Source organism: Hesperophylax consimilis, chromosome 3, assembly GCF_061612785.1.
Source record: "Hesperophylax consimilis isolate HC1 chromosome 3, BYU_Hcon_1.0, whole genome shotgun sequence".
Lineage (NCBI taxonomy): Eukaryota > Metazoa > Arthropoda > Insecta > Trichoptera > Limnephilidae > Hesperophylax > Hesperophylax consimilis.
In genome coordinates, this window is record NC_142838.1 from 42,006,871 (window position 1) to 42,020,649 (window position 13,779).

Consider the following 13,779-nt stretch of genomic DNA (forward strand, 5'->3'; position numbering starts at 1 on the left):
CACAATGATAATAATAATTATAATAATTAAATAATTAATAATTAATAATAATTCATCACATCTTTAAAAAGTTATATAAAGTCATGGACAGTAATGAAACAAAAACTTTATTAACTGGGTTAAGTAGGTTAGGTTAGGTTAGGTTAGGTTAAAAAAAATTTTTTTTTTCATCGTTTCTAATGACTTTATATCACTTTTTAAAAGTGTGTTGAATTGTCACCCTGTTCAGTTATCATGGAACCTGTGTTTTCAATGTATAAAAACAGTCAACTAGGCACCTAATCTTCAGCAATGTTTTACAGATTATTTGGCTGTCCTCCTTCTCTACAATTGCGTTCGTCATCGATAGACGCCGGCGCCAATAATAATTTAGAATTCAACTCGCGAAATGTTACAATCGGCAATGGATTAACAACACTATTTTACGACTCTAGTGGAGAATTGCATCGTGGATTCCGTGAAACTATTCAAAATTCTAATTATATTTTTGTGGGTAGGCGAGGTATTTATGCAGTTGAAAATATATTCCCGTATGCAATGTAGGTAGGTACTTAAAAATGCGAACGCTACTGAAATCATAATTATTATTAACGTGTTTAGTTTATAAAATTGTAGGTTGTCAAGTAACACCATATACTGGGAACCTCGTTAGAAAATGGTCTACGAATATGAGTATATTTATGAACCGTCTCCACAAAGTTTTTTTTTAAATTTTATTATTTTTGATAAACTAACATTTACGCATAAATTAAATTAATTCGTCTGCCTGTAAATTTATTTGATCGTTCCGTTTCCGTTTCAAGATGGTGGCCGTTTAAATGATTCAGTAGAGATTCTGTTTGCATTTTTTTCTCAATATTATGGTACCTCCTTAAAGAAAGTTTGAAAAAAGAATTCTAATTGAGTTAATGACATTTCTATGGACAAATTATATAATTCCTGTTTTTAAATGTTACACAAGATATGGTTTATAATAAGGAAGTATGGAGGTATTTAAGTACCTACTTACAAATCTCATGATTTCAGAGGAAATTTTGATTTTCATTTATTAAATAAGGGGAAATTAGAAACAAACGTTTTTTGGATGCGAGGTCTACCTGTTCACAGAACTAATAGGGTAGGTAGGTATAGGTACAAAATGTATTATCGTATAAATATGATTTCTTATTACGCCCCGGGTCGGTGGAAATTGAAATACAAAAAAAGTAATCTAAAATATTGAATTTCCACTCATAACAAATACATTGTAAACAAGGGGATATCAAATTACTACAAAAATCTTTGAACTTTCTAACTTATGGTTAAAACATTTCATATTATAACAAACCTAACGCGTTCTATAAATAATAATTAATAGAATCTTTATGGTTACCCTTTGTCTAAAGGTACTTTTAATGGTTTTTACATTTTTTGTGAGATGTTTTTATGTGAATACCGCACAAAAGTCCTAACTGTCCGTAGCCAGTGGGACTACGACATCCCCAATCGGGGAATGTTATGAGGTTTAAGGGAGCGGAGAAGGGAAGAAGTCATGTAGAAGGAAGATTGAAGAAAATACCTACCTGACTATTCAGATACATTCACCAAATATCTACGAATAGAACAAGGAACCACAAGATTCCGAATGATATTTCTTTCACCAGGGAGATACTGATAGCATCTTCAAATCAGGAACGTACCGTAAATCATAAATAAACAACTCACAAGATCGATAACTTCGGGCTTTTTGTATGAAAAAAAATTGGACCTAAAAAAAAATAGATATGAAAATATTTAGACATTAAAATTCTCATTCGGAGATTCTCATACTTATTATACTATACACCAATTGAAACATTGAAAGTTTTTTCCATATATTTTCAGAGTTTTTCATTGGTGGATATAGTTAGGCAAACATATGACGTCACAATATTTCGGTTTCAATTTTCGATCGGAGTTATATCCCCCTGCCTTAAATTAATTTAATATATGAATTTTGACTGAGCGCAGCTGACTTGGCATTTAATCTGTCTGTAAATTTATTTGTACGTTCCGTTTCCGATTTCGAAAATCTGCTGCATCCACTTTATTATTATTTTTAAATACTAATACTAAAACTTTTTAATATTATGATGCTTTATTAAATATAAATTGTTATTGAGAGAGTGACTTTTCTTTGGACAAATTTTATTATTCCTTATTTGAAATAATAATAAGAAACGTTATATGAAATATTGTGAGGTTTATTTATATTTAAGTAGGTAGGTATGAATTTAAGTACCTACTCACATTTTTTTAATTTCATTTTCGTATATTTTATTTTCATTTTATTGAACGCGTAGATTATTACGTACATTACGTTTACCCTTAAGAGTAGCGTTTGGAAGAGAATCCCTTATATCAGTGGCGTCTCATTTCACAGACGTGAAGCTCGCACTTTGAAGAAACGTATTAATGACAAGCTCAGACCTGTGAAAAATCACGGATTAGTCTGAATTTTTGAAAAATCAGTTTTGAATTACAATTTAAATAATTTTCTGTTAAAAATATCTGCTTTATCGGTTGTCTGAATTCTTCACATGATCAGTTCCAATTTAGAAAATGACACTGAAATTCAAAGCAAGTTTGAGTTCATTGAACCTGATTTCACGCAGGATTAACGAATTATCACAGACAACCGAACTTAGTATGTTTGATCATTTCAAAGATTGGCTTATCGCTTGAGCGAATAGAAAAATAATACCATATTTTAAAGGAGCTAAAACAACCACCATAATATTATGATGATCTTTGGCTTAAGTTAATGTCATAATTCCGTAACTAACGAGAGTCTTCTTACAGTCCTTACCCTAATTATGTCTAAGTCCTTAAGATTAGTGTGATATGACAGGGGATAATGACTGCTTTACACCATACTTTTTTTCATACCGATCCCCAAATCGGGACCCACACGAATATTTTCGCTTTACACGATTTTCATACTTACGATTTCATATAGATAATTGCCGTTAGAGAAAAAATAATATTTTGAGACGGTACTAAATCGTCAAAAAATGGCAACACCTTGAACATAACAATAGATCACAATCATGAAATCATCTATCACTGTCATTTGCGAGCTTTGTCACGTGCTTTGTCATTACCCAATCGGTGTTTTTGTCTACCCGGTCCTCTTTGAACCTTTGTCAAAATGATTTGCATAGGTACCTACGCCTTGACAAATTTATTACCTACCTGATCATCGTATCTTGATCGGTATGATATTCGTATAATATATTAGGTGGAACTACCAAAACACAGCAGTGCAAATGCCAAAGCAACAGCTCTCACAACCCTGTCTCCATAAATCAACCATTCAGCCTGTTTCTATTAATTAATTAAGAAGTATGTTACAATATCATGTTAACACACATTGATATTTTTTATTTTATGAGTTACGTCTACGTATGTAAAGTTCTCGTGTAATATTTCCTCAAAATAAAATGTCAAATCATCAATCGTCCTCGCGAAATTTACAATCAGTAATAAATACATATTAAAGTTAATCCTTAAGCTTTTTATAAATGTAAAATGCAATATTTTCACCGAAGAGTGTTACTATTTTTTTATGATAAACTAATGTTTATAAGACAATTTTTTTATGCATAGCACAAAGGATAATAAATTATTATAAGCAATAATTAGTCACCTATGATATCAATACAAATTGAAAATATCTCCCCAAGTAAAAATATTTATATTTAAAAATATAATATTTTTACATTAGTTTATCATTAAAAAAATAATAATAATATTTGACAAATCAAAATACTTCAAAGGAAAATATGTCTCGACGCCATCTAGTGGGAAATTTAGAACTACAAAGCCTTTCCTACAAAATCAAAGTTGTTTACAGGTGGAAAAAATATAAAAATAAGTAATCGTTGATTGAAGTACTAGTACCTACATATTAAATTATTTGGCGGGTTGGAAATAAGCCGACGTGGCTCAGTGGTCTGGAGCGTCTGACCGGACATCAGAAGGCACGGGTTCAATTCCCGTCGGCGGCATTTATTTTTACTCGGGAGATATTTTCTAATTATTGCTTATTAATAATTGAATATTGTTACGTAAAACAATGAAAGATGGCTGAAACAAAATGTCAATCATCGAAGATACACATGAAATTTACAATACCTAACAGTAATACACATTCAAAATCAGTAATTAATTAGACGTGTATTGTAGTCTTTTTACTAATATTTTAAATATATAACTGAATAAACATGCAAAATTTGCACGTAATATACTTACGTAAACAGTGGCAGACTTCAAATAATGTCCGCCATTTCAAAATGTACGAAAATCAGTAATACCAATACACGTCTCTTACGGTACCAACTACCAAAATAGAACACGTCCATTTTTTCATCCCGATTACACAAACTGGATGAAAAAAGGTGTCATGTAAAACGGCCATAATTGTAACCTCTTAAACTTAATATAGCACACCCTTAAATCTAATGAGGGAATACAACACCTTATCCAAGACGTCATTATCCATAAATACATAATTAAGGCGATGCACTACGTCGTGTAGTATTTTAAATCGAGCCGCTATCAATAACACCCCTTACGTAGATGGAGATAAGGTTTAAATTCTCGCTTAACACCATCCGCCTCTTTTGATTTATGCAAGAAAAAAACATGGCCAAAAAGTGCCTTTTATTTTATTTTGTAGATGTTCAGGCATAAATATTTATTTTTTGTTCGATCATTTTATAAATAACTTAATTTGCCACATTATACAATAAAATCATAACCGAAAATGGGTTTGTAAGTACGAGATTTTTAACTATAAAACAGTTTTCATAGGCCTTTTACATTATTTTTTCTGGGCTTATAAAAAAACTTATCTAAAAAATACTCGATTATTTCAAAGGCCAAGATGTATTCTACTAGCAGTATTTAATTAAAGCATCTGAAAAATTTCTAGGTGACCAAATTTTCAAACCAAAAACACATGATTTTGCATACTACGTAGTGCATCGCCTTAAGTTCGATTAGTCGCATTCCAAGCCCACCACCCCCTCTCTCCAATGGGGAATTATTGTAAAACTAATGTTCTTTTGTCAGATTCGAACGCCCCTTCCCGCACCAGAGAAGTGACATCCAAAGACCAGGACGACCGCGACGTGTGCGTCCGCTGCCCGGCAGAGCGCACCGTGATCGCTGCAAGAGGGCGCGACAAAGCTGGTCTGGAGCAGCCACCTCTCCAGGGCTGCAAGGCTGACACGAACCCTCCGCCCCAGGCCTCTTTCCGCGCGCTGTACGGGCCCGCTATCGGGGACCTGCTGGGAGAAGGGAGCCACATCACCGTGGGATCCATCATCATCGGGAATTCGGTTAGTTTACACCAATAATTAAACCCAATAGAAACAAATGCGATTTGGCATTCTAAACTGACGTTCTCAAGGCTCACTCCAGCTTGCTACAAACTCATGGGGTTTATCATCGGAACATCTCAACGGTATGACCCAGATGTAATGATAATATGGACACTTTGAGGCAACGAATGTGTTTATCCTAGAAACCAGACGTTTTGCAAATCTTTTCTCTAGCTCGCTGAAGCGTCACGGACCGCCACTGAATTGTATGGCACAGAATACACACACGGATTTACTTGGCGCTCCTGTCGATCGCCGCAGGAATACACGGGAAGATCCGTGTGTGAATTCTGCAGTTAAACTGGATAAACAATCTGACGTATAATAAATAAAATATTTAAGAAAATCAACCCATAAAAAAAACGGTTTTTTTTACTAACATATACATATTTTTTTCCATGATATACATATTTTTTACTATCATATACATATTTTTTACTATGATATACATTTTTTTAACTATCATATACATATTTTTTACTATCAAATACATATTTTTTCCATGATATACATATTTTTTACTATCATATACATATTTTTTACTATGATATACTTTTTTTTATATGTCTAAAAAAGGTATGGTTTGACTGAGGATTGTACCTTCCTTCCCGGGGACTGGAATTAACCGCGCTAAAAACCTCGCCAAATACCGATCAGTAGGACCGACATTTATTTCATATATTAACTGCTGTAATATTATTTCCGCGTGTGCATACGTGAATGCACACCAAAATAATGCATTATCATCGACAACGAGTCTATCTGCTGAGTTTCAGCTCGATCGGATGTCGGGAAGTGGGTTAATTTGCGATTCCAATATTTGCATTCATGAATTCCCGAAAACAAAAGTGTAATTCAAATTGAGCCGACGAAAGTTATTCATGTGTTTTGTGTAGGTAGAACCAAAGTCGGGATGCCGCTGTGTTTAGATGCGATTTTTCCAGTAATATAGATGAATGATATTGGCGACACTTTTGTACGCGCGGTTTCATAATAAAAATGATTCATGGCCCGTCTCCATTGCTTCTATTATCTAAAAGTTTCGATATAGGTAAAGATAAAAATCTTTAAAACAGACAGTGATAACTGAGTCAAGTCGGTGAGAGCCATTGCCCGGTGTAATGGCCCTATAGATCAGCCTTTTAAGACCATTACGGCAAATTTATGTTCATAGATTTTGTATATCCTTCCACTTGGCTTTTCCACCATAAGAGCAGGAGGCGATTTACGGTTACCTATTCTGAATGAATAGGAATGGGGCCCTCAAAATATACTTAAATTATTTATGCTCAATTTTCCCTACTTAATTATATCGTTTCATGCAAATTTGTATTACAAGCAGGGACGCCGCGAAAGGTGCCGCCGCAAGTTCAAAAATCAATAATGCATTGTGTTTATCATACTTTTTACCAAAACTGGTTCGAGTTTACTGAGAAAGATTTGACTAAAATTGGGTAGCACCATTGGTTCTATTTTATCTGTAGGTACACAGTATCCGAAAACTTGAAGTACAAGCGGGGAATTGGAGAACCTACTTCACATTGTAGTCGATTTCGTTGTCTTTTGTTTTGAGTTTAATGTCTTTTAAAGCGTAAACCCCACTCCAAAAGTTTTTAATCCATTTGTTGCCGAAAAACAAAGAAAAGCTCAGATATTTTTGGGGGGTTCTCTATGTCAGGGGTGTCCAAACTAGATGGGACCCAGGGCCAATAAAAAAGACTAAATACATTGGTGGGCCGCAAAATATTTATAAAAATAAAATACTGGTAATAATACGTAATATCGTTATTTTATTATCTACTTTTTCATTAATTTGTCTTTTACAATTCTGTCAACATCAACCTCAATACTAGTGGTAGCTAGGCGCAGTGCATGTTTAAGTGAAGTATCTGTCAATGAAGACCTGTATTTCGATTTAATAAACTTCATTGTTGAATATGCACTTTCACAAAGGTAGGTACTGCCCATCATCGAGCCCATTTTTTGCCCGAAATTCGTCAGTTTCGGGAAACGTTCAGCGAGGAGCTTAAAAAAATCAATTCCTGTTTCCGGACTTTTTTTTGAAGTCGGTTAAAAAAAGGTTCAATGGGCCGCAATAATCTAAACCGCGGGCCGCATGCGGCCCGCGGGCCGTGGTTTGGACAGCCCTGCTCTATGTTATGTAGATTAGATATTAGATTAGTCACCAGTTTCCCACATGTATCACGAGTTTTCGGACACCGTATTGGTCATTCATTGAATTCTACAAAAATTTGTTCTAAACTATCCCATTTCACCAAATTTGGTCCAATTTTACTTATTCTGATTTGATCTGATTCCAGACGCAGCAGCTGTGCCAGTACCGCTTCAACGTGGTGGTGCGGCGCTGCGCCCCCTTGCCTGTGGCTCCCGAGGGTCTGCAGGTGACCTGCCCGCGCGGGGCGCTCTGGGGAGCCGCATGCCGCTTCTCCTGCGCGGATCCCAGGCTCCGACTCAAGGGGCGCGCAAGGCTCTTCTGCAAGGATGACATGAAGTGGTCGGGGGTGCTTCCCACTTGTAAAGGTAGGAACTGTTCATGACTACTGAGCTATTTCCACTCCTGACCACAGCCAAAAACACCAACTTATTATGCACTACTGAAAACCATATCGGACGCGTTCTATCAAAAACTTAGAGATGGTTGGTTGATACAACCAACCTGTGATGTATCTGAAGTGGGTTGTTACTGCGGTTCCAGTTACCGGAGTGCGATGTGAAACCGGTTACTCAAAAAGAAAAAAAAAACCACGAGGTTGCTACAAAGTTACTCACTTCAAAGGTTACTAAAAAGCCACGGGGAGGTTGCTAGAAAATTTCTGAGAACAGAATATTTTCCCAAGGGTAGGATTTCTAGAAAATCTGAGAAAAGGGAACCGGTTCCACAGAGTATTTCGGATTCTGGGGGGAAGGGGTGGGTGGAGTAATTTTGAGAAATAAAAACCGGTTCTTGAAAATATTATTCTAGAAAAAGTTCTAGACGTTTTAAAATACTTTAAAAATATATTTATTTCTTTATTTTTGATAAATATTCCAAAATTTACCAAAAACACAATCTACATTACAGGGGCGGTTCTAGACTTTTCGTGAGCTAACTAAAGTGGTTAGATTGAAAAATGCTAAATTATTTTCTTACAAAAAATCGAAAATTAGAAGAAAAAAAAAATTATACATATATGGTATTTTTCAATCTTATCACTCTACTCTACTTTAGCTCGCTGAAAATTAACGGACCGCCACTGGATCGAAGCAACCACCGACTCTGCATAGTTAGTGTATCGAGCTGTAAAATGATGACCATGAAAATATGTTAGGGCGTACAATATCCATAAAATAGTTAAAAAGGTATAAAAGTTGAGCAACTTTTATTTATCTGTCTGCTTTACTGGATGATGTTTTCTAAGCAACTATTTATTATTATTGTGCAACTCTAATGTTAAAAAATAAACCAATTCTTCAGAAAAGAAAAGGCATTCTAAAAATAAACTATTAAATTAGAAAAGGTTAAAAATTATTCGTTGGATTGAAATTTGACATGTGTGGGAATTGTGCATTTATTATTATTAGTTGAGTGCTCTTGGAATTCAAAAATCAACAAATAAAATAATATAGAGATGTTAACGTTTGTATGATTGATGAAAATAACACTGGAAAATGGCTAATTCATAAATTTAGAAGATTTAAATTAACGATGCATTAAATTTGGCACAGGTGGGCAGTGTGTTATTATTTTAAGAGAATTATTTGTAGATTAGAAATTGCTATGATTTTGGTTGTACGAGACTTGTCAAACATTTGTACATTAGTTTACGTCATAAATCTAAGCAATCATAATTTGGAACGATTTCAAGAAAATACATTACACATTAATGCCCTGTCAAAGTCTCTATAATGTGTTCATCGAGAACAAAATGTTTTAAAAATCTTGCAAATACATTAGACACAATACCTTACAACATTCATTTTTAGTAACTAATTACATGCTGATATTAATCAATTTTTGAAACAACAGGATTCTAACTGAACTTTCATTTTAATGTAGCAAGTAAGAATATTTTTACAACAGTTGTAAAAAGTTGCAAAAAATTAATTTGCAACCATTGCAGTCAGTTTCACGTACCCAAAAGATTTTAAGTAGCGATTCCTGAGCATATTTGGAGTAAAAATGTAGATGTCATTTTGCTGTCCGATCAAATGTCGCCACTGATCACATTGCCACAAGTCGCAACGGATCACGTCATATACGCTCTGTCCCATCTGTACGGCAGTAAATTTCAGTAACCCGGTCCCTTTGATAAAGTTAGGGTTGTCATTGAATACGTGGCTATGTCTCCTGGTTCCACAGTGTGTCTTCACAGGTGTCTGAGTCTTGTTTCCAACAGAGTGGGACATTGGCACCGTAGGTGAATTGGAGTCTCTTCATCCTCTTCACATTTCCTGCAACTATTGGTAATTTCCACTCCCAACAACTGTGTGTCTCGTGAGATGGCAATGTCCGTTAGTAGTCCTACCAATTCCCTCAGTGATTTTTTGTCCATTTATGAGTACTCATTTCTTCCAGTGCTGGGAACGCAAAAGTATCTGAAATACAGGTACACTGACTTTTCAGAAGCCCTGATAAAATACCTAGAGTAAAAATATATATTTTTATATTAACTTCTGTTAATGATTTTTTTGTTTCATGTCTTAGAGCCGCCGAAAGGAAACTGGTGTGACCTTCGTCCCATCTCCCGCCACGGCCGCATGAATTGCGACACGCCCACCATGGACGAGCGGGTGCCTTCCACCGCGGCCCCCGAGGGCTCCGTGTGTAGCGTGTGGTGCGACGGGGCCCATCGCACAGCCGCCCCCAAGGTGCTCACCTGCAAGGGGGCCCACTGGCAGGGAGGCCCCGCCTGCCGCGCCAACCGCAGAAGACGGCACAAGAAGCAGAGGAAGAATCAGGAGAGACGGCAGAGTGATTTCGACGGAATGTAATTTTATTGTGGTTTTAAATCGGAGGAGACGTGCGACATCTTTTTATGATTTTCTAGATCATATTGTGAAAGGTTGTTATTTTGATGTTTTTTCTATTTTCGATAATATTTTATATGGTTCGTGTGGATTGTCACACGTGTTTTACTTATAAATTTAAAAAAAAACTTTTCTGTTCTGGAAATAAATTGAGAAAATCGTAAAATGATTCATGGCACACCACTGCTGTGTGGGGCAAGTTAGGCAAACACAGAGGAGTCGAAATACGTTAGTACCTTCACCCAAATTGCTACAGATTTTTCAGAGTTGCGTGACCTCTCGGAGATCAGAGACCTACTAGAGATGTTAAGCCTCTTAGAGTTCTGGGACCTCCTAGAGTTCTGAGACCTCTTAAACATCCTACTAGAGATGTAAGACCTCCTTGAGTTCTGAAACTCCTGGAGTTCTGAGACCTCCTATTGATCTGATCTCCACCAGAGACCTTCTAGAAGGGGGAGGTGTCTGAAATTATACCCTGTTGGAAAAAGGTTGATAAGAAACATATTTGTATATTAACTTTAAATTCCACTAGTCGTGATGCTCAAGAAATGTCTGTCAGTGCCACAGATCATTATGCCCTGAGGTCAGAATTAAAATTCATTTCTGTAGATAATATAATGTTGCAAAATTTCTGATTCACCATAAGAATTACGTTCATTGTATGCAATATGCATCCCGATCAATAAGCAATTGATTATTTTAATCGACCCGACATTTTGTTTAGAATTAATGAATCGCGGTACTGTTTCGAGTCATTGAGATATGATTCTAATTCTAGTGAACAAGTGAGTATTGTGAGAAGTCATCGAAATAAAATAAATACTTAAAAGTATTGCCATTTAGGTTAGAAGAAATCATGATACTCTTTTTAAGTTTGTGTTGAATTAATAACTTCCACAATATTATTACAATAAAATTACTATTATTATAATTATGAAGCATAACTATAAAATAAGTTAATAACATCATTAATTGTTTCGTGACGCTGAATTGTTTTAACGCTATTTCTGCTCTAACCAATGTAGGCGCAGATTCAAACCAGTAAAATTAGACATTTTCGCTACGGCGCGGTCGGCTTGATTCAACTCAAAGCAACATTGCGCAGATTCAAACAAGTAAAATTTGAATCCTAGCCTCCTTATTGGTTGGAGCTGAAAAATCGTTAAAACAATTCAGCATCATGAAACATTAATTGTCTTAAATATAATTAAAAGTACGTACTTACAACATGTATGATTTCAGCTAGGAAAATATAACATTTGAATGAACGATGATATTTTTTTTTATATTTGAGTGTTAAGTAGGAATCAGACGGTTCATTTCTGTCTTTCATTTTGCCTCTTTCACTTGAATTGAAACGCCTGAACACAAAATGAAAGAAAAGTGCCAAACGAATTCATTAGTGAAACGATCCGTCGATGTTGGATTTCGGCATTCGGCATCTTTCATTCGAAACATCCGAACACGGAAATGAAGAAATCCTTCATTTCTCTAAGTACAATTTGCAGTTTTATTCGTGCAGGTATATCAAGGCGCACGACTTCGTTCGACGGCATCATAGTGGGAAAGGACGGATGAATGTTCATTTCTATAGCATTCTGCATGTGCCATGTGGACGCGAAATGAAATAAAAATGAACGTTCACTCGAGTGAACATTCACCCGAGTGAACTGTCTGATACCTGCTTTACTGTAAACAGTATAATTATTAATTACCAAACATAATTTATATTAAACCAGAGAGATTAACCAAACGATCCAAAGTGGATTTTTTAGCAAAATATTACCTATATATTTATTAACACTTCTGTTTTTAAGCTTATTCATAAGGTAAGGATTTCTGTGGCATAAAATAAAATTAAAATATACGTAATTATAACATTTTTATAAATTTAATAACTCGCTACTATACTAGATAAGATATTGTATGTTTTGTGAACATGGCAACTCAGAATGTACCGAGATTTATAAATTAATCTGTAAGAATAATTAAATTATTATTATTAATCTCAGGCATTTTAACAAAATATTATAAAATTAATTAGGAACTCTTTAAAGAAACCCCTAGATAATTGAGATGAATTCAATATTTAATGTAAAATTATAAATTTTATTATGTATTTATAATGCAGGGATCACATGAGGACAATACAATATTGTCCTGTTCCTGCTCCGTAAACAGCCTCGGCCGCGCCATGCAATTTAATGGAGCAATACAACTATTCTACTGTAGTTTGAAAGTGGACAAAAACGAGTTCCGATCGCCAAGATAAGTACGCGTGGAGCAACTGGCTATTGTGCTACTGTCTTGTCGAAATCCGTTAACACGCAGACAACGCGGTCGTGCATGTTTGTGGGTGTAAAACACTATGCTGCGGAGATAGTTTGCTTTTCTATCTCTGTGACAATGTCTTGATTCATTGTCCTGTCCTCCAAACTACTGTTAACACTAGGACAATGGGTCCGGAGCTGGGACAAGACAGTAATGTAATGTCCTCATGTGATCCCTGCATAAATAATAATGTTGCTGCAAATCCAATTGATCAACCCCGTTGATCAATTGAAGAATATATTATTTAATTAATTTTGCGTTGTTTCAAAATCAATTAATTTTAAAATAATATATAGTATTTTGTGACACGTTCCAGAGTGGAAGAACACCATTCAGAATTGAAATGGCTTTAGCCTTGTTTGGTGACCAGATCTGAATAGCCAGGTACTTCCCAATCTTCCTCTTTCTCATCACTGGCTCCAGACGTTTATGAGCAGTTAGGACTATTGTGTGGTATTAAGTACCACAGATAAAATAAAATAAAACATATAAAAATTGCTGACGATTTGTTGCTTTTCCTGGAAAGAGGTCAAGAGATTTACACGGATTTGAATTTGAACTGACAATATTATGTTACATATTATCTAACCTACCATAAAAACTTGAAACAAAAATATAACTTATTTTTAGTAATGCATTGTCAAGTATTTTAGAAAATAACCTGATTATTAATATGCATGTGAAGTACAAACATTTTATTTTTCTCACGAGTCATAAAAATGAGCTATCAAAAAAATACATTTCTTGTTTTTATTTATCCCTGTTAGTTGTAATCCTGTCTGCTGAAGAAGAAATTATTCACACCACAAAAACAAGTCCGACAAGTCGACCGGTCGGTGGCCGAGTTGACATCGCGTTTGGGTCCCACCCAGGCGTAGTGTGTTCAATTCCTCTACTGGCTAAGTCCTCCATCACAACACAAGCAACATTTTTCAGCTTACTGTGGTGGTAGTAGGAGATTTTCAAATATTGTCAGGTTATTCGTAACCCAAAAATATTTGTCTTTCTTTTAAAA

At 35.2% G+C, this 13,779-nt stretch overlaps 1 protein-coding gene across 1 annotated transcript in view; it reads left to right on the forward strand.

Annotated features, from left to right (window-relative positions):
• LOC149425519 (uncharacterized) overlaps positions 1–13,624 on the forward strand; it is a 177,475-nt gene extending 163,851 nt beyond the window's left edge. Inside the window, exons 4-6 of the mRNA XM_089651154.1 lie at positions 5,095–5,363; positions 7,727–7,946; positions 10,111–13,624. Coding sequence (XP_089507280.1) covers positions 5,095–5,363; positions 7,727–7,946; positions 10,111–10,397 — 776 coding nt within the window. The 3' untranslated portion in view covers positions 10,398–13,624. The remainder of the gene's footprint in view (positions 1–5,094; positions 5,364–7,726; positions 7,947–10,110) is intronic.
• Positions 13,625–13,779: the final 155 nt, after the last annotated feature.